Below are 19,902 nucleotides of genomic sequence, written 5' to 3'. Positions count from 1 at the left end.
GAAAGCAGTGTTATCAGGTGTTCCTGGGCTCATCACTTCACTCCAATTGCCTTGGCATGATATAACCTTCACATGTTTATGTGCCATAAAACGCCAAACCAAAACCATACAAAAAATTCCTTAACCTCAAAATTGTGAATATCCACATTAGCACACTGCAAACAAATCACTCAAGATTGAAAAAAGTACATTCACAAATAGAAGTCTCTCACCAAAATTGTCTATTCTCAGAAGTTAATACAGGCATTTTGTAATGTATACTATTTATAGCTTTCTTTTGTACACTTTTTTATTGCCCTCAGTACAGCAAAACTATAATTGATTTTATCAGTGACATCTGTATTCATGACACTGTATTAGTAGTGTAACAGCCATATTCATCACAATGTACCAGTGGTGTAAAATACACATTCATCACAATGTACCAGTGGTGTAAAATACACATTCATCACAATGTACCAGTGGTGTAAAATACACATTCATCACAATGTACCAGTGGTGTAAAATACACATTCATCCCATTCTGTACATGGGGTTTAACATTTGTGTTTTTCTCACATTCTATACCATCTTTGCTAACCAAGGTCCCGATGTTAACCCTATCTACAGCGGATCAAATACATCCTTTCCCTCAAATACACATGTTATGGCTTCTCTATGGTGCATGTGATACTTTCAATGTTAAACTTATAAAGTATCCTTTTGAAGTCAATGTATGCATGTTAATGAAGTGACCTTGCATCTGATTGACTAAATTTGTTGCCACTTGGGAAGCCTTACCTCTGATTTGTTTCTGATCATACATGAAATATCAGCTCTTATCATCAAAATATTAGATGGGTTTGATGATTGACAGGATCTGTGCATGTTAAGGGTACAGTCTTGCATCTTCTTGGCAAAACTTTTACCACCTGGAAGACACATCTTGATCAAAATTAGAATATAGGCTTATATTATCAAGACTTGGACAGTTTCACAGTGAGTGGGATTCATGCATATTAATAAGGTGATCTTGCATCTGATAGGCTGAGCCTGTTACCACTATTAAAACCATAGTTTTATACGCTTTTGATCAAACTTCAAATGGAGGCTTATATTATCAAGGCTTGGACAGTTTCACAGTGGGTGATATTCATGCATATTATTTAGGTGATCTTGCATCTGATAGGCTGAGCCTGTTACCATATATGCTTTTGATCAAACTTCAAATAGAGGCTTATATGATCAACATCACACAAGTTAAATAATGTAAGGGGTCCATGTGTATAAGGCGATCTTGTATGTGACAGGATGGGTTAGAGACAATTTATGATCAAATTTTTATCAAACATGTTAAGTAGCCTTAAATCAAGTAGCTCTAGAGTTAAGAGTAAGATCTACGGATAATGATGAGGGGTGATTTCGATTCCAGTTGGTTGACTTTTGCAAGACTTTAGTTACTCTATTTATGATCATATTTTTATCAGACTTTGTAAGTAGGCTTTAATCAATAAGATATTTATTTATATTTTTAATTTATTTTGAGCAAAGTCTATGCATATTAATGGTATGACCTTGCATGTGATTGGCTGAGATTCTTTCCTCTTGAGAGACTATATTTCTGACCTGATTTTAGATGGCCCGGGTGTCTGTCTAAATCTCCTGGCTTTACGGATCACTTGCTCATCTCATCTCTGTCTGCTTTAGTTTTTGAGTCACACCTCAGTTAAGTGGGCAGTGTGGGTATGTGAGAAAGCTTGCCAGTAGCTTCTCGTGGGTCGGTGGTTCTTCCCAGTGTTTTCCCAGGTTCTTCCTCCACCATTAATACTTTCCACCATGCATAGCCTATCTTGTGCTGAAAAATGGCATTAAACCCAACAACAACAGCAGTTAAGTGGGTTTTGTGAGAAAGCTTGCCAGTTTGTTATTCTTCTCAGGTAATTCATTAAATATACTGGCTGCCATGTATAACCTATCATGTGCTGATGAATGGCCTTTCAACCCCTAAAATACCAAACCTGACCAACATGATTTTAATCAGACTTGATAAATAGGCTAATATGGTAAAATATGTGGATGATTTTTATTATAAGTGAGACTTGTGCATATTGATGGGGTGATTTTACATATGATCTGAAGATATTTTTACCACAAGGAGACTGTATTTTTTTAGGGCTTTGATCAAACTTTGTAAATAGGCCTATGTTATCCGGATCTTGTTTAATATGATTATAAGTGAAAACCATTTTAATAATGTTAACTTGGAGCTAATTGGCTGAGCTCATCATCAATATAGTAACATATTTCTAGTCTAGGATAGATCATACTTGTTATATAGTTTTATATTATTATGATGCTGGATGGTGTTGATAATGACTAAGATTTATGCATGTTAATGAGATAATCTTGTATCTGATTGGCTGAGCATTGCTATGAAGACTGAATTACAAGTGGATTTGGCTGCACCTTAAACTTGCATTATCAGTGTCATAGGTAAGTTTTATAAGATACGAGACTAGTGGATATTAATGTGATACCTTGAATCTGACTAAGCTGGTTACTATATTTCTCGTACAGTTACTATACAACTTGGTAAATAGAAGATCTTGGATGATTTTGATTTTTAGGAAGAGATTGTGTATTAATTCTGGATTTATCTTTTGAAAGAATTTTTATCAAGATATAATAAAATTGGTACAGTCAGCATAATATGAAGTTTGAGATAGTTTACATTGGATTGGTCCATTCAGTACTACATTAGACTTCCTTGTGAAATGGTAAACTGTTATGTGATAGATACAAGACCCAACTGGGTCTTTTCATGTTATTAATACATTTTATTATTTATTTTTTAAATCTTTTTATTATCGATTTCAGAGGAACCCAAAATTCATTCCCCAGCAACAGATGTAAATAGTGGCATTGAGGATCGCCTACAGAGTAATGGGATATTTAATCAGTCAGAAGTTTCTAACAGCTCTAGAAGCTCAAGTCTTAACAGTGATATGGCTTCATCATCAAGACAGGAGAGGGATGAAAACCAAGACAGCATCCACACACCAGCTTCACATGTAGATAAGAAAAAGTCAACAATTTATTCAGGTGAAATATGATTCACATTCTTTTGTGCTGAAGTTTACATTAAAAGTTTGTGACCATCATTCTTTTCTCACATGTTATAACAGAATGCATGGCAAGATAAAGGTGTTACGTGTCTGTTCATTATTATGTTGTCAAGAAAGTTAAGCTTTGTATTGAATTTTTTAAATACAGTTTTCTGAAAGTCATATTATATGTACATCATGACAATTCACAGGTAATACATTATGCTCCTCTCTTTAAAATTGTTATTATTTTATTTGGATATTGTGGTATCATCTGTCTGTTCACCCTTTTGCCCATAACTCAGCCTCCAAATCAGCTTTTATGGAAACATAGGTTGCTGGTGTAATAGCCATCTGCAATAGATGTCTTGTGGCAGCTACCCTATACAGGGCAGTGGAGGTTGGTGTATAATGTTAAATATACAAATATTGCAATTAGTGAGTTTTTAAAAATTGTTTAAACAAACTTTATGCACAAGTCATAGCAGAAGGAGACATAATATATGCAACATAGTTTGAGTTATGTCCCCTGGATCATGGTCCAGAAACAAGGGTTGTGACAGGTGTGGTAGGGATATGTAATAAGAAGCATGGGTATTTTTAATGGTGATCCTTGGAAGTAGTTTTAATTGGATATGGCTAAGTAGTAGCTTGATTGCCTGTCTGTCTGTCCACATGTTATAAATGGCACAAATCGAGAAATTTTGGACTTGAATAAATACTGTCTAATATGCATTACATCTATTCCGACATTTACTCATGACTTTGGTTTGTTTGATACTTTGTTCGACATAATTTTACTCCTTATTATTTGCTTTCAATTCCATTTGCTAGGTCCCAGCATGTATGCTGTATAATTTGGTCTATGGTACAGAGTGTCAAATAGTAATTAAGCCTGTTTTGTTCTCACTTTGCAGAAGAGTCCAGCAACAGCAGCTTTGTGTCCCAGCAAAAGAGTCTCAGTAGTCCATTGACAGAGGAGATTCGACGCATGTATCAGGAAGTCATCAGCAGTACTAGTCCCCAGTTCAGTCAGACTTCCAAAAAGGAAGCAGCTTACACAAGTATCACCTTGGGTACACATTTTTTTATGTTTACCCTTTGGAAGAATTTAAGACATGATGGTCATATTCCTTTCATTTGTACATGTCTGGTTTACTGAAATGGCAGTCATAAAATTGTACATGTCTGATTTACTGACATGGGACTCATAAATCTTACATGTCTGATTTATTGATGTTGCACTCATAAATTGTACATGTCTGATTTACTGACATGGAATTCATAAATTGTACATGTGTGATTTATTGATGTGGCACTCATAAATTGTACATGTCTGATTTACTAACATGGCACTCATAAATTGTACATGTCTGATTTACTAACATGGCACTCATAAAATTGGTAATATAATGCTGCCTATGCATGGTGCAAAAGTATATACAGCGTGATCGCAATTTATGCATGGGTTAATTTCTTGAAGCGTGCTCATAATTTGAGATTCTCTTAAATTGAGATCATTTTCTCTGTAAAAATTCACTATGTTAAAATTAGGAGATGCTTCTGCAAAGTAGATTAAAATAAAAATATGATAAAAGTTTTCATAAAAAGCATAGGGAAACAAACTTGAAACATAGGAAACATAAAATAAAAACATGAAATTATGAATTTTAATCAATAGAACATATGTATGTGTCATTAAAAAACAAAAGCTGCATTGAACAGTAGTGTTCATCAAGCCACGTTGCCAACATCCTTTCGATCCTGTCCATTATGTTGGGGCAGGTATAGCAACTTTTCTGGTTCGAAAGGGAGGTTCCAGCTTTCACACTTGATTTTATTTTTTCCACACTGTCACATATTGTTCTACATATACTTTCACTAAAGTTCAAAGCATGCTTTATCATGGCGGTACTCTGACCAGCTTCATACTTTTTCACTACTTCAAGTTTAACCGCTAAAGAAACAACCTTCCTGTTTCTCATCGGACTATCACTTGCTCATCTTTTAGATGCTATCACTAATAACGTTCCAAAATTGTAACAAACAATTTGTACATATACATACATACGCAGCACTGAGGCCACAATAAACAGAATGGTGGGGGCGTAAGAGCTGGGCATTGTGGATAATGTTTGCCTGCGAGGGTGGCACAATTTATATGTATGAGAGAGTTATCTCAATAGTAGCGATCTTTTTTGCATTTTTCCCCCATCTCACATTATTTTGAATTTTTGTAAATTGAGGTCGGGTAGATCACAATCACACTGTGTGAGTGTGTGTACATATACATACATACATATATATATATATATATATATATATATATATATATATATATATATATATATATATATATATATATATATACATACATACATACATACATACATACATACATTCCAACAGAGAATCAAGAAAAATGTATGATTGATGATTGAACGTTATGAAATATGTACTTCATTATGATTTTAATGTCTGCTAAACAGACTGCTTGGTTTTAATGAAGGTATAGTGTTAAATCAAGAGTGAAATGGCTGATAAATTTACTGTGATTTATGTTTAATTATGGCCTGCAAAACTTGAATTGAAAATTCAACAGTATAGACAACAGTCTAAACCTGTGGACTGTCTTCTTGCTGTTGTACCTCCTCCTTGGTAGTGTATATTTTTTATTCAGAGGAATCAGTGTGTCAGCTTGGGTGACTATGAATAATTATAAGGTTTTATATTCAACAATTTTGAGGGGATATGTGAATTAAAGATAGTCAGGTTTCAGCTCAGCTTTTGTTGGTAATTTCAAAGTTAATGATGTGATGTAGTGGTGGCACCACAAATGCATATATATGTCATGTTGGTATTTTATGTTTGAGATAAGTATTAACTCGGCTATATGCATATATGAAATTTTTAAAAGAACCTATTAAAAAGAAACTACAATTTTAATGTATTTATATCAGATGTCGAGAACTCTTTGAAGACTCATTTTGTCCCCTGTCTTTAAGGCAAGAATACGTATCCAGGTTGTGAATGCTCTGGCAGTTACAGAAATTATTGTGTTTGAACCAAACATGTGAAGCTTCATTCCAACATCAACTCTGATGAGTCCAAATATAAATACATTCAGAATGTATTTCCTCAAGTTATGGCCCTTGATCATCATAGGAGATGCATTGATTAATGTCTAACCTTGTGATCACTGTAGCTTCCATGCTTTTTATTTTATATCAACCAGATCTGCTATGAAACTTTATCTCCACAAATGTTTGGGACATTTTCTGCTCTTTTACTTTTTTTGAGTTATTGGTTATGATCATCATTAGGTTTTGCTAATGTACAACTATGTGTACATTCTAGCTTGTCATTTATGATAGATTTCTACTAGTCTTGTTGTAATGCTTCATCTCAGCAAGAGTTTAAGTGAGTTCAGTATTGAGTCAGTTTAGCTTGAATTTCTAAGATATTTCCCTAGTTCATCTTAAAATATTCACCCCAATGGCTTGTGAACACTGTAGCATTTACAATTTTTGTTTGGTTCTAATGAACTGTATGATCAGATCATGACCTTCATTGACAGAGTCATGACCAGATATTGACCTTAATTGACTTCATGACCAGATCTTGACCTTAATTGAAAGTCATAACCAGATCTTGACCTTCATTGACAGTCATGACCAGATCTTGACCTTAATTGACAGTCATGACCAGATCTTGACCTTATTTGAAGGTCATAACCAGATTGTGACCCTAATTGCCAGTCATGACTAGATATTGACCTTAATTGACAAAGTCGTTACCAGATATTGACCTTTATTGACAGTCATGACCGGATATTGACCTTAATTGAAAGTCATGACCAGATCTTGACCTTAATTGATAGTCATGACCAGATCTTGACCTTAATTGACAGTTATGACCAGATATTGATCTTAATTGACAGTCATGACCAGCTCTTGTCCTTAATTGACAGTCATGGCCAGATAGTGACCTGAATTGACAGTCATGACCAGATCTTGACCTTATTTGAAAGTCATAACCAGATCGTGACCCTAATTGCCAGTCTTGACTAGATATTGACCTTAATTGACAAATTCGTTACCAGATATTGACCTTTATTGACAGTTATGACCAGATATTGACCTTAATTGAAAGTCATAACCAGATCTTGACCTTAATTGACAGTTATGACCAGATATTGACCTTAATTGACAGTCATGACCAGCTCTTGTCCTTAATTGACAGTCATGACCAGATATTGTCCTTAATTGACAGTCAAGACCAGATATTGACCTTAACTGACAGTCATGACCAGATCTTGACCATGATTGACAATCATCACCAGATCTTGTCCTAAATTGACAGTCATGACCAGATCTTGACCTTAATTGACAGTCATCACCACCTATTGACCTTAATTGACAGTGATGACCAGGTCTTGACCTTAATTAACAGTCATCACCAGATATTGACCCTTAAAGACTGGGCATAGGCATTCCACCAAGTTATTGTCATCGATTGGCTCATCACTACACTAGATCCCAGTCCTCCAACCTTTTTTTGGGAGGCATCAGGGACAGTGCTCATGTTAGTGGTAGTTTCTTTTGCATACATTGAATTAAATTGCATCAGAGAACCATGCTCCATAGAAATATTAAAACTTTAGAAACATCAGATGAGGTCACCAGGGAACCCAAATCATGTACTTGTCTTTCAGGTGATGAGGAATTCACCCCGAATGGAGAGAAATTATTCACTCAACAGATTGAACTAGAGGAGCTTGTTATTGGTGAAGATGTTAGACGTAAGAGTACAGAATACTTCCCAGAGAAAGGATTTCTTCCCACGCATGTGGACAGACTCCACAAAAAAGCAGCTGACAGTGACAAAGATGGATCTTTGGTGGAGGAGGCCAATATTCATAGATATGCAGATAAGGAAAAGCTGCAGGATGAGTTAGAGTGGGAAATGGGGGAAAGATTGGAAGACATTGAAATGCCCATTGTAGATTTGAATGATAGTCTCGATGATTTTTTCCAAACCCTGACACCTGAGCACAGAAGGACACCATTAGGCACAGATATCAGAGGACCAATGAATGTTAAAATTCACCCAGAAGACAGCTTCAATAGTGGGGAGCCACTCAGTTTTCCACAGGAGTCCCCAGATGATTGGAATCCTGAGATCCTGGCTCCAAACACAGAGGGTGTGTACAACGCTCCCCTCCCTGTGGGTGTAACTGCAGAAACACCACAGGAAGTTAGACAGTATATAGAGGAGCTTGGTTTCTCCCCAACTTTTCCATTTAAAAGTGTTAAGGCAGAAAGTGCAAAACTTCGGCAAGAATTTGAAGAATTGTTGAATACATCACGTGAGTTGATTCGTCAAACAAAAGTAGATTTTTCAGGTGGTGAGGAAGATTTAGAAATGGAAGATCTATTAAGATCTTCAAAATGTTCGAGTTTTGACATGAGTGCTGTAAAAAACAGAAAAGTTCTGAAAAACCCAATGATACAGACAGTGGGGAGTAACAGTAATGGGAAGAAAGTTCAGAAAGTAAAATCAGACAGCAGCCTGTCACCAAGAAATATTTCCACCTCTTCAAAAGTACCAGGGAAAACAAAGCTGTCTGCAGGCTCGCAGAACAGGATGGCTGCTGGAGAGCCAGCAAAACCTCCAAAGGACATTCCCTCACATTTGGGAGGTGATGAGAATGTAGTTGATAATGATGATGAAGCAGATCTTTTAGCATCACTCAATGATTCCTTTGCTCCTTTGAAGCAAGGATTTCATCTGGAAGGAGGCACTCCTAAAATGAAAGTTAAATCAGACACATCAAGAAGGGAATCTGATGGCTTAACAGACCTTGATGAAATTAGGTTGAAGTTTCAAAAGCTACAGGAGGCCACATCCAGAGTAAGACAAGACCTCAATTTGTAGGACAAGCATTTTTCTGATAGATAAGATCGTTGTGAATTCATTTGTTTTTGTGGGTATCCATTTTTTTAATAGTATTTTGAAAGATAACATTTTTGTTGGTACTTGAATTCATGGAAGGAAGGATGTTCCTTTCTTTCTGTTTTCACTGATGTATCATGGTTTATTGGGTATTTAAATTTGTGGTTTGGAGCAGAATGAAAACCACAGTTACAGTTGTTACATTTTACATCACTAAGAACAGATCAATTCCGACTTTGTAATCTTGCTGTCAAAATTAGATGTATATTAGTGTTAGATTTTATCTGATATCTTTTACCGTTGACATGTTAATTGTTATTGTTTCTGAATGCAAAATAGCTGACGGTTAAAATTTGACTTTGCAAATATTTACTGATTGGATGATTTTTGGTTTTTAATTTGTCCTAGACATATGTTATCAAAGCAGGTTTTTTTCATTGTTGTTAACATAGCTGATAATAATACCTATTTACATAGCAGTTTTGATTAAGCTGAAGTAATGAATGGTTGAGCACAGCTAACGAGTTTGCTTCTTGATAAAGTAAATTATTGAACACAGTTGCTAGATTAACTTATACTTTTCTTTTTATTATATAGCGGTCCAAGTACCTACACAATTTTAGCAGCCTTAGGGAGACTTACTTTAAAGTTTTAGAGGTTATTCCAAATTTTAGGTTGCCGAAGTTGAAAAGAATTGAGTCACCATAGCTGTTGAGATGAGAAATCTGCTGCGTGGGAAATTAGTGGCAAAAGATGACAGTGAAGGTTTTAGTTAAGAAACAATAACGAGCAAATGTAAAGAGGCATTTGTGTTTTTTTTTAATTTTTATCTGGATCTGTCTGACAGAAATGTCGATAGTTATCATGTGCTTCAAAGTTGGGTCACTCACAAAAAGTCACTCTCTGTGTATTGCCTGGCCTCAGATTTACTAATAAAGGGTCTTTAAAAAATCATGTTATTCTTCTGGTAGTTTACATTAATCAGGCTTTAGCCATATATCTGCATTTATATTGGTTTAATTTACTGTCATTTTACAGTCTGCTAAATATTTGTTTCCCTTTCCAGATTTTTCCAGGTTTGTAACATTAGCTTAAGTTCATTATGCATGCCAGGTACAGGCTGTCAACTAGACCAGTCTCATGTATAGATGACAACTTGTGTAGGAACTTTAGTCTCTCAGTCAAACAGGGCATTATGGTTGTAATTTAAATTGCAACTGCTGAATGCTTTTAGCATAAAATATGGTTTATACTTGTAATCAGACATTATTGATGTAATTTGCTGCATCATAATTTTGAAGATCTCCAGCTAATTGGCACCTTTTGCTCACCATTTCAAAGTTATTGCTAATGTGACCATTTTACATGCACCTTGGAGTGCTATTATATATGTATATCTATGCCTTTTTGCACATGACATTTTTATTCTTGAGAAAATGAAATAGATGCACAGGTTGTTTCTGCATCAGTAGAATTAATATATTGTACAGTCTGTTAGTGATAACAAGTGTCAGTTAACCCCCAGAATGGAAAAATGTCATAGTGTAAATATGTGACATAATGTGATAAAGTTTTACAAGTAATGTAGATGATGCCTGTGTAAATAAGCTCACCCATATGTAAAGATATTCTGTAACTCTGGTAGGTCAGAAATGAATTTTCATATTTTATTGTGTGAAATTACTGAAAATAACATGGACATTGCAGTAAATTATCCTTACCAATTTAGTGAAGCCTATAATTCTATATTGAAACTAAATGAACACAGATAAAATTAGATAACACAGATTGTCTACATTTGTTGAATTCAGTGTGCATTTCACATCTTTCAAGTTTATCAGTTTAGTATGAAATTAGCTGTTTTAATGAATTTCCAGTTTGCAAACACTTTTAAATATTTCTTGCATAGTTTGTGAAAATTTGGAGGAAATCTCTATATGTTGTACATGAATTGATATTGGAGAATCCTTAGATCAGTTCGTTATCAACATGCTTATTAATAGACCAGAAGAGACTATGGGATGGTCTGTTGTCTGTTATCCATTGTCTTTCCATCCATTGGCACAAGTTGGAGGATTTCCATGAAACTTTGTAGACACATTCACAGGGTTTGAATTAGTGGTTAATTTCTTGTTGGGTTTGAATTAGTGGTAGTTCACTAGCCCAAAGCAAGTCAATTTCCTGTCGGGTTTGAATTAGTGGTAGTTCACTAGCCCAAAGCAAGTAAATTTCCTGTTGGGATTGAATTAGTGGTAGTTCACTAGCCCATGGCAAGTAAATTTCCTGTCGGGTTTGAATTAGTGGTAGTTCACTAGCCCAAAGCAAGTAAATTTCCTGTCGGGTTTGAATTAGTGGTAGTTCACTAGCCCAAAGCAAGTAAATTTCCTGTCGGGTTTGAATTAGTGGTAGTTCACTAGCCCAAAGCAAGTAAATTTCCTGTTGGGATTGAATTAGTGGTAGTTCACTAGCCCATGGCAAGTAAATTTCCTGTTGGGTTTGAATTAGTGGTAGTTCACTAGCCCAAAGCAAGTAAATTTCCTGTCGGGTTTGAATTAGTGGTAGTTCACTAGCCCAAAGCAAGTAAATTTCCTGTCGGGTTTGAATTAGTGGTAGTTCACTAGCCCAAAGCAAGTAAGTTTCCTGTCGGGTTTGAATTAGTGGTAGTTCACTAGCCCAAAGCAAGTAAATTTCCTGTCGGGTTTGAATTAGTGGTAGTTCACTAGCCCAGAGCAAGTTAATTTCTTGTTGGGTTTGAATTAGTGGTAGTTCACTAGCCCAAAGCAAGTAAATTTCCTGTTGGGATTGAATTAGTGGTAGTTCACTAGCCCAAGGCAAGTAAATTTCCTGTTGGGATTGAATTAGTGGTAGTTCACTAGCCCAAAGCAAGTAAATTTCCTGTCGGGTTTGAATTAGTGGTAGTTCACTAGCCCAAAGCAAGTAAATTTCCTGTCGGGTTTGAATTAGTGGTAGTTCACTAGCCCAAAGCAAGTTAATTTCTTGTTGGGTTTGAATTAGTGGTAATTCACTAGCCCAAGGCAAGTAAATTTCCTGTCGGATATGTAGTTTTCGTAATTTCAGAAGTCCAGATGTCACCAGGCAGCAATTGAAGGACTAGTGAAAATTCATCAGGACTAGTACATCTCTCAATCCACTAGTAATCCAAGCTACAAAAGCATGATCTTAAATTCTAGGTCTTTATTTAACCCATGGTATAGTTGGTTCTTGATGAAAATAGTACTGCTTATACATCTTGCAGGTTTTTTGTTATTGCTGCTTCTCTTGAATTGGTGGTCATATCAACATGGGCTATTAACTAAAAGACGTCTAGTGTCATAGTTGGTCCTGTGTGAAAATAGTACCAATCTGATGTCCAATATGGCTGCCATGACAGTCATCTTTCAAATCTTGTTATCACTACTCCTGAACAGAAAGTTATATCAGCATGGGATTTTCACCAGAAGACTTCGTATAATGTCCAGCAACCATCTTGAATATCTTGTCCCTACTCATTCAGAATGGATAGTCATAACAGATATATGAAATCTAGTTGTTTGGATGAAAATAGTGTTGATCTGACAGCCAGTATGAGAAATGACTTTTTTTTAATAAAAAGAGAAAGAAACAAGCTCATGTACACTTCAGATAATGAAATTGCTCCCTTAGCCATATGCATGTTTCAAAGTGGTACTTTATATGTCCAGTTATTTATGAGTGTAGATACTAGTATTATTGTTTTCAAGATATAAAGTATTAATGTATTGTAACATGATAGAGATGATCTTACCAAAATAATCTTGTATTTGCATAATGTTATGTGCCAAACCAAAACATTTATTGTATAAATACCTGAAAAATATGTGACAAACTGAATTCTGTTTTCTTGCATTATCAGGCTGATTAGTTTAACATTTGAAAGTTTGTGATTTAAGATGAATTCAAAGATCAGAGTTGCTGTTGAGTACTTTTTGTTTGTTTTAAAATGATCTTTATTTTGTAAGTAATTTGTTAAATGATTACTTTTAATTGAATTGATCATACGATGATGATATGCTGAGTTCAGATAGCTGCCATATCCCATAGGAAATCATTTGAGAATCTTTTCCTTTGTTTGGAAATTATTTTTCCATTGCAGTGTTTGTGGTTTTTATAGATTTAACACCATGTTTCAGCAAATGATAGGCCATATATAGCAGCCATTATATTAGGTGGAAGAAGAATCAGGGAAAGAACACCAGGAAAAAACACCAAACCATGGAAAGCTGCTGGCAAGCTTTCATACATACCTACTTTGGCTGAGCCAAGACTTGAACCAATGCGAACTGAGCTAAGATGTCAGTGATCTGCACTTTGGACCACTTGGCCACTCAGGTCACCTTTTATCATAGCAAAACGTATATGACCAATACAGGAGCTGCTCTTTGACTTAGAGGGATTTTAGTCCCTCCATTCCTATGGCATAGTGTCCAATCTGTTTTTACTAAGTATATTTTGTATTGTTATTAATAGTAACAAACGGTATGCTTTTGCTATAATTAGCAACAGCATTGATTGTATGGCCATCCATCTTAGTTTTATTTGTAAAGGTAGGCAGCTCAAAGTGAGGGATATGATTTGATCTGTTAGTAGTAATCTCCATCGATATTGTTCATTAATGGTAATTGTCAACCCAATAGTAGAAAATGCTTTTTTTTTACAGAAAATCGAAGTAATTTTTTTAAATAGTGTTTCATTTTGTATCAAGCTAATATTAAGAACAAAACATTTTGGAAAGCATGATTAGCAATATATCCAAGTTATGTTTCTGATCCTATGTAAATTAACATCACTTTAAACCATCAATCCATTAGCATTCTAAGTACTTAGATTTTGTTAGACCCCAGTTTCTGAGGGGTATATTGTAATCCACATGTCTGTCTGAACATCTGTCCTTCCATACAGTACTCAGGAATGTAGATAGTTCCAATTTTTTACGGATTGCCTGAAAGCTTGGTGAATGGAATGGTCATTGCCTGGTTTCCATATCCTGGTTGCATATCAACAAATCACTTTCTTCTTTTAGCTGACCTCTTTGCAGAGGTTTTGTATTTAACTCATAATCAAATAGGTTTCTAGCACCTTGTATGCATATATGGTATTTGGTGAGGGGGTGAATATTGATGAGTACTACACCCCAATAACAAAATTAGGTCACTGGGTTCAGTCTCAACCACTACTGAGTCCAGAATCATCAAACTAGGTGATTATATTCATCTCTATTTGTACCTCACCTTTGCAACAATAGGTGATTGTGACCTTCATGTCTCACTTTATTGGCTTATTGTGTTTATTTTTGCATTTGGCTCATGAGTACATTTTTTTAACTCTGGTATAATGTTATATCTGGGATTATGGAACTTGGCAAGAAGATACAACTTGATGATTACTTCACCCTCGTGTTAAAAGTAGGTCAATTTGACCCTTACTTCACATGATAATGTTTTGACTGTGCACACATTAATCATGAAACTAGATGATTCTATATATATCTTAGTACTTAACCGAATCAGAAAGGTCACCGTGACCCAGATTCCACATTTTTCTTGCTTAGGTTAAGTTTTAAGAATTAGATCATGACTAAATAGATTTTTGGCATGCTGTGTATATACTTTCGTATCATAGATCTTGATGATCACTACTCACACGTTTCAGTAGTAGGTCATTATGGCCCATAGTTTATGCTTCACTAATATGGGTTACATTTTATGTTTGAAATTCATTTCTAAGGTACTGTTAATGCTAGAATCGTGAAATTAATGATAATTTGAATCTCTTGTTACTGACACACTTGCTACAAAAGAGACTCATCATGGTTTGTATTTCATCTTTTACTGGCTTGTGAGTTTTGGACATGCAGCCTATCCTGCCTAGAATCATAAAGTTCTGCCTCCTGTTTGCTAAAAGAGGTCTTCATGACCTATAACTCCTGATTCAGTATCTTTGTTGAAATGTTGTTAAAAGTGAATTTTGTGGGTGCAGTTTATGATCCAGTAATGAGACTGAAATGCATCACTGTTATAACTACAGCCCATATCACCAAAGAAAGTCACTGTGACCTACATCTCATGCTTTACTAATATGGGTTAAGTATTTGTGTTTATGATCACATTAATTCATTCATGCTAGACCTATATACATCATGGTTGGCTTCTAGGGGGTGAAGAAAAATATTAGCATGTCAAGCAGATTTTTAAAAGAATGTTTTTTTTTTGGTAAATAACAGAAAAACAGCATTAGACTCCAGTAGTTAACAATACTGGTCATAGCTTATAGGATTGTCTGTCACCCATTGTTTGCCCATTCATTAGCTCATTTGTTTTCAATGCTACTACTGTTATGATTGCCACGAAACTTTACTTACACATTTGTCCCAATGTCCAGTTAGTCCGAAATGAAAATGGTGTTGGTTGGACATCCAGAATGGCTGCTACAGCAGCTATGTTGAAATCTTGTTATTGCTATTCCTCCTGAATATGAGGTTTCCACTAATATTCTTAATTGTGATGTCTTGTTTTTCTAAATGAAAATCTATCTTCCACTATGGCCACCATGGCAGCCATGTTGAAAATTTTATTATCACTACCTCTCCTGAAAATCGTTCAGATCAACATGGAGGTTTCACCTCGGGACTTCTTGTGACATCCAGTTGATACTGTTTGAAAATTAATTGATGCTGTTTTCACCAAAAGACATCTTCTAGTTAGTCCTAAATGAAGATGGTGCCAATTTTATATCCAAAATGGCTGCCATGACAACCATCTTCAAATTCTTGTCTCTGCTCCACAAGAATGGATGGCCATATTGACATAGGTTTTTCATAATATTCTGTAGCTGGTCCTAAATGAACACATCCAATATGGTTGCTGATGAGCCATTTCATCCAGTCTGGTTGCTATTGTGGCCAACTTGAGAATCAGTTACCACTCAAAAATGTCAGAGATGGTTTCAGCACTCAGCAATTACAATGAAGAAACGGTCATGACTCGGAATAATGGAAATTCTTTTCAGCCTATAGAGCATAATTGAAGGAACTCATTGTATCCACATGTTATAGAGTCCCTATGATGATATCATAGTAAAGAATGTTGCTTTTTCATTGTCTTTTATGCCATGTCACAGTTGGTAGGTATCAAAATGTAGGAGGCTTCAAAATGTCAGCACAAAACTGGCCATATAGTGCCAATTAGAAGTTTAAATTATTTTTTTTAAAAATGATTAAAATTTCTAATCTACGGTGAAAGATAGCAGAACAAAATCAGACAAGCTTAAAAAGGGGGTCAGTATCACTTTAGTCTGAATTTATTTTATGTTTGATAATGTTTACAATTGCTTCTATAGACAAGTGAAAAGTAAAGGGAAGCTATATAATCATTGATTTCACAAAGGCACTTAGAGTTATGTCTCTTTTTGCCATGTAGCAAAGCCCATAATTTTTTATGCATTGCCATCAGGACTAAAATTTAATATTTTTTACAACTTGCATTTTATTGTGAGTGGTGGACACAAACAAAATCAACTTGTAAAATCATATTTGTTTTGATCAATTATTGTTTGTTACTGAAATCCAGTTTTTTCGGAGTAAGAGGGAGCTGCAGTACCTTTTTATCATCATTTTGAAATTAAAAATAAAAACATTACATGTACAGCTGAAACGTTAGCTAGCTCTCCTGGTCATATACCAGGAGAGCTTATGGATGGTCTGTGGTCAGTTCATCCTTTAGCACAAGTTTATTGTTGTTACTTCTTATAAGCAACATTTAGGATTGCCATGAAACTTTACACACACATTCTTTCCATGGTCTCATTTGACCTAAATGAAAATGGTGCCACACAGACATCCAGTACGGCCACAGCAGCAGACATTGTGAAAATTTTTGTATCCCTACTGGGGAAATGAAAGTCATATCAACGTAAGGTTTTCTCTGAAAGTTGGTACTAAATGAAAATGGTGCAGATATGATGCCCAAAGTGGCAGTCAAAGTAGACATCTTAAAAAACTTGTTAATGCTACTTCTGAATGAAAAGTCATGTTGATAAGTGTTTTTTTTTTTTACTGGAAGACTTGATGTCCATCATAACTGAAAATTATGCCACTCAGATACGCAACTTGACCACTATGGTGTCCATATTGAAAATCTTGTTTTCACTACAAAATGAATCATTACACTACATTACACTACAGAATGAACCAGTGTATTGACATGGCATTTCAGCAAAAGACATCTTGTTATGTCTAGTTGGTTGAAAGTGAAATTGGTGCCTATCTGACCTTCACTATGTCACCACAATGGTAATCTTGAAAATTTTGTCCCAACTTTTCCTACACAGCTGATCATATTGATATTGTGCTTTCACGAAAAGACTTATAATGATGTCTAGTTAGTCCTAAATGGAAATGTAACAAAATTTATATCTAGAATGACTACCATGGCAGCCATTTTAAAAATATTGAAAACATTGCTTCCTAAAATGGAATGTCACATCAGCATGGAGTCTAAACCAAAAGACTTCTTAAGACGGATTGTTGTCCAAATTAATATGGTGAATCCAGCATGGTGATCATCTCAAAAATCTTATCACTACTTAGGTGGAAAGTCATTTTGACATGTGGTTTTCATGAGAAGAGTTCTTATGGTGTCTAGTTGGTCTTAAATAAAAAATGATGCAAACTGATCCACACGGTATGGCTATCATGCCAGCCATCTTGAAAATATTGTCTTCTTTGCTCCTTCCAAATGGATAAATATATTAACATGAAGTTTTCACAAACAGATTTCTTATAATACATTGGTTGTCAAAAATTAAAATGGCACTAATCATATCTAATATGGCTGCTGTGCTAGCCATCTTGAAATTCTTCTTGTCCCTACTTTCCCTGAATGGATGATCATATTTATATGGATGTCTTTACTAAAAAAAATGACTTCTGATGATGTCTACTTTGTCCTAAATGAAAATGTTGCCAGTCTGACATCCTGTATGATCTCCACTGCAGCTGATCTGAAAATCATGTTATTGCTTAAGGTTGTCAGAGAAACTTTAAACATTCTGCAGGAGAAAGGAGTTCTTGTCTTGAATTCCTGGTAGTTACCACTACCAGATGACCTAATTTATCTTCATATTTAAAACAAAATGATTTGTAATATTTTGCTGTAAAACTGGCTTGCTTAGAAGACCTGTCATTTAATTTTTTTTATCTGCTATTATGCACCTGTTAAGCTAATCTCAAGTAATTCATTATACTGTAGATCTTCAATTATAGGATATAAGGGTGTTTATATGTAATGCATTTCTATCACTGGAACACATATATTATGCACTTTATCTGTGTGTACCTTTGTTAGTATTTCTGACACTTTCAAAAGAAGCACAGGGATAATGCATACATACAGTTGTATGTGTGTGTTGACCTTGAATTCCTCAAATACTGTTCAAAGTACACACATGAATCTTGAGTCATTGATAGTCTAGTCAGTGTGGATCATACCAACACTTTGGAAAATTTGACCACACCCATGGGGTAGGGATAGTGGGAATAATGCTGATTGTACATAAATTTAAAATAACGACATGGAACTCAGCTATCAACTTTATTTGTATGGGAACAAGGCTTTGGTCCATTGAAATCCTGATGAGCAATCTCAAACCCACTTGGTTATCTTGTTATGTTGATATTATTATAAGTAAGCAGCTGTATTTAAAAAAAAAATTATGTGCAACATCTGTAGTGGAAACCATTGTATTTTATCTTGCATAGGTCTCAGCGTAATAGACATGTCTATTGATCAATATATATACTTACATACATAAGTATATATGTACTTATAGCATATAAATGTAGTGTATTGAATTTTACTTTGGACAGTAAAGCCTTAGAGTAATCTTTATTAACAGAAGTCAGATTGCATTTTTTTTTTAAATATCAGTTACTAAATTTAAATAAAAAGCTAAATATGAATGGGTTTATTATCCTAGTTCTTTATCCGGTGGATGTTGTGATGACATCCATCCATCGGTACATGACCACAGCTCCTAAACCAATGGGTTGAAATTTACTTATGCAAGTGGTTTTAGTTTTGAGGTCTCTCTTCCAGGGTCCATGGGATGTGGTCATAGGTAAGATGTACAAAAATTGTAGTTACCCTGATATTTTTTTTTTTTTTAACAGAACTTTAAACATGCAGTCATAGTATTGGGATGGATCATAAGTTTTTACATGTTATGTGTTATGACCCCTGGGTCAAAGTCAGGTTTCATTGGATGGTGGGGCAGGGGGTGGTATATGTAATATAAAACTATATCGAATATATTATCATCAAATAAAAGAACTTTTAAATAGTACAGTTAACATGAAATAAATATTAGTATTAATATAACAGTATTATAAATACATGTTCTAATATAACAGTATTATTATTACGTGGATTAAATTGCTGATGATGTCTTCTTCAGTGCATTTTATATAAAATGTACACTTCTAAAAAATACACCGCACACACTTGGCACATCACATGATTATGCAAACCATAGGATGCAAAGATAACATTGTAATTAAACAACTTTTATTAAAACAACTTGCACAACGTCAAATAGGGAGATGTTGTCAAAATCAACAGTTTGCAAGAAGACATTTTAGTTACAAAACAAGAAAAGATCAGTTTTCATATACCAGATTACATTTAACAGAATCTTGACCCAGTAAAGGACAGGAGTTTTTTTTTTTTTCTTCTCTAAATCCATCTGTTTTTATATCCATCCAATGTAGAATCAGCTAGTTGGTCCGAAAATTAATTCTGTTTCATTTAAAGAGACTGACGAATCTTAATCA

The 19,902-nt window shown here is 34.9% G+C and overlaps 1 protein-coding gene across 1 annotated transcript in view; it reads left to right on the top strand.

The window, feature by feature from the left end:
• LOC149801997 (uncharacterized) overlaps nucleotides 1-19,032 on the top strand; it is an 82,919-nt gene extending 63,887 nt beyond the window's left edge. Inside the window, exons 16-18 of the mRNA XM_089956390.1 lie at nucleotides 2,857-3,081; nucleotides 4,001-4,159; nucleotides 7,798-19,032. Coding sequence (XP_089812516.1) covers nucleotides 2,857-3,081; nucleotides 4,001-4,159; nucleotides 7,798-9,020 — 1,607 coding nt within the window. The 3' untranslated portion in view covers nucleotides 9,021-19,032. The remainder of the gene's footprint in view (nucleotides 1-2,856; nucleotides 3,082-4,000; nucleotides 4,160-7,797) is intronic.
• Nucleotides 19,033-19,902: the final 870 nt, after the last annotated feature.

This window comes from Sinohyriopsis cumingii, chromosome 4, assembly GCF_028554795.1.
Source record: "Sinohyriopsis cumingii isolate HCF-2022 chromosome 4, ASM2855479v2, whole genome shotgun sequence".
Taxonomy (NCBI): Eukaryota; Metazoa; Mollusca; class Bivalvia; order Unionida; family Unionidae; genus Sinohyriopsis; species Sinohyriopsis cumingii.
The sequence above is the reverse complement of the archived record's forward strand: the minus strand, read 5'-3'. Positions and strand labels throughout refer to the sequence as shown.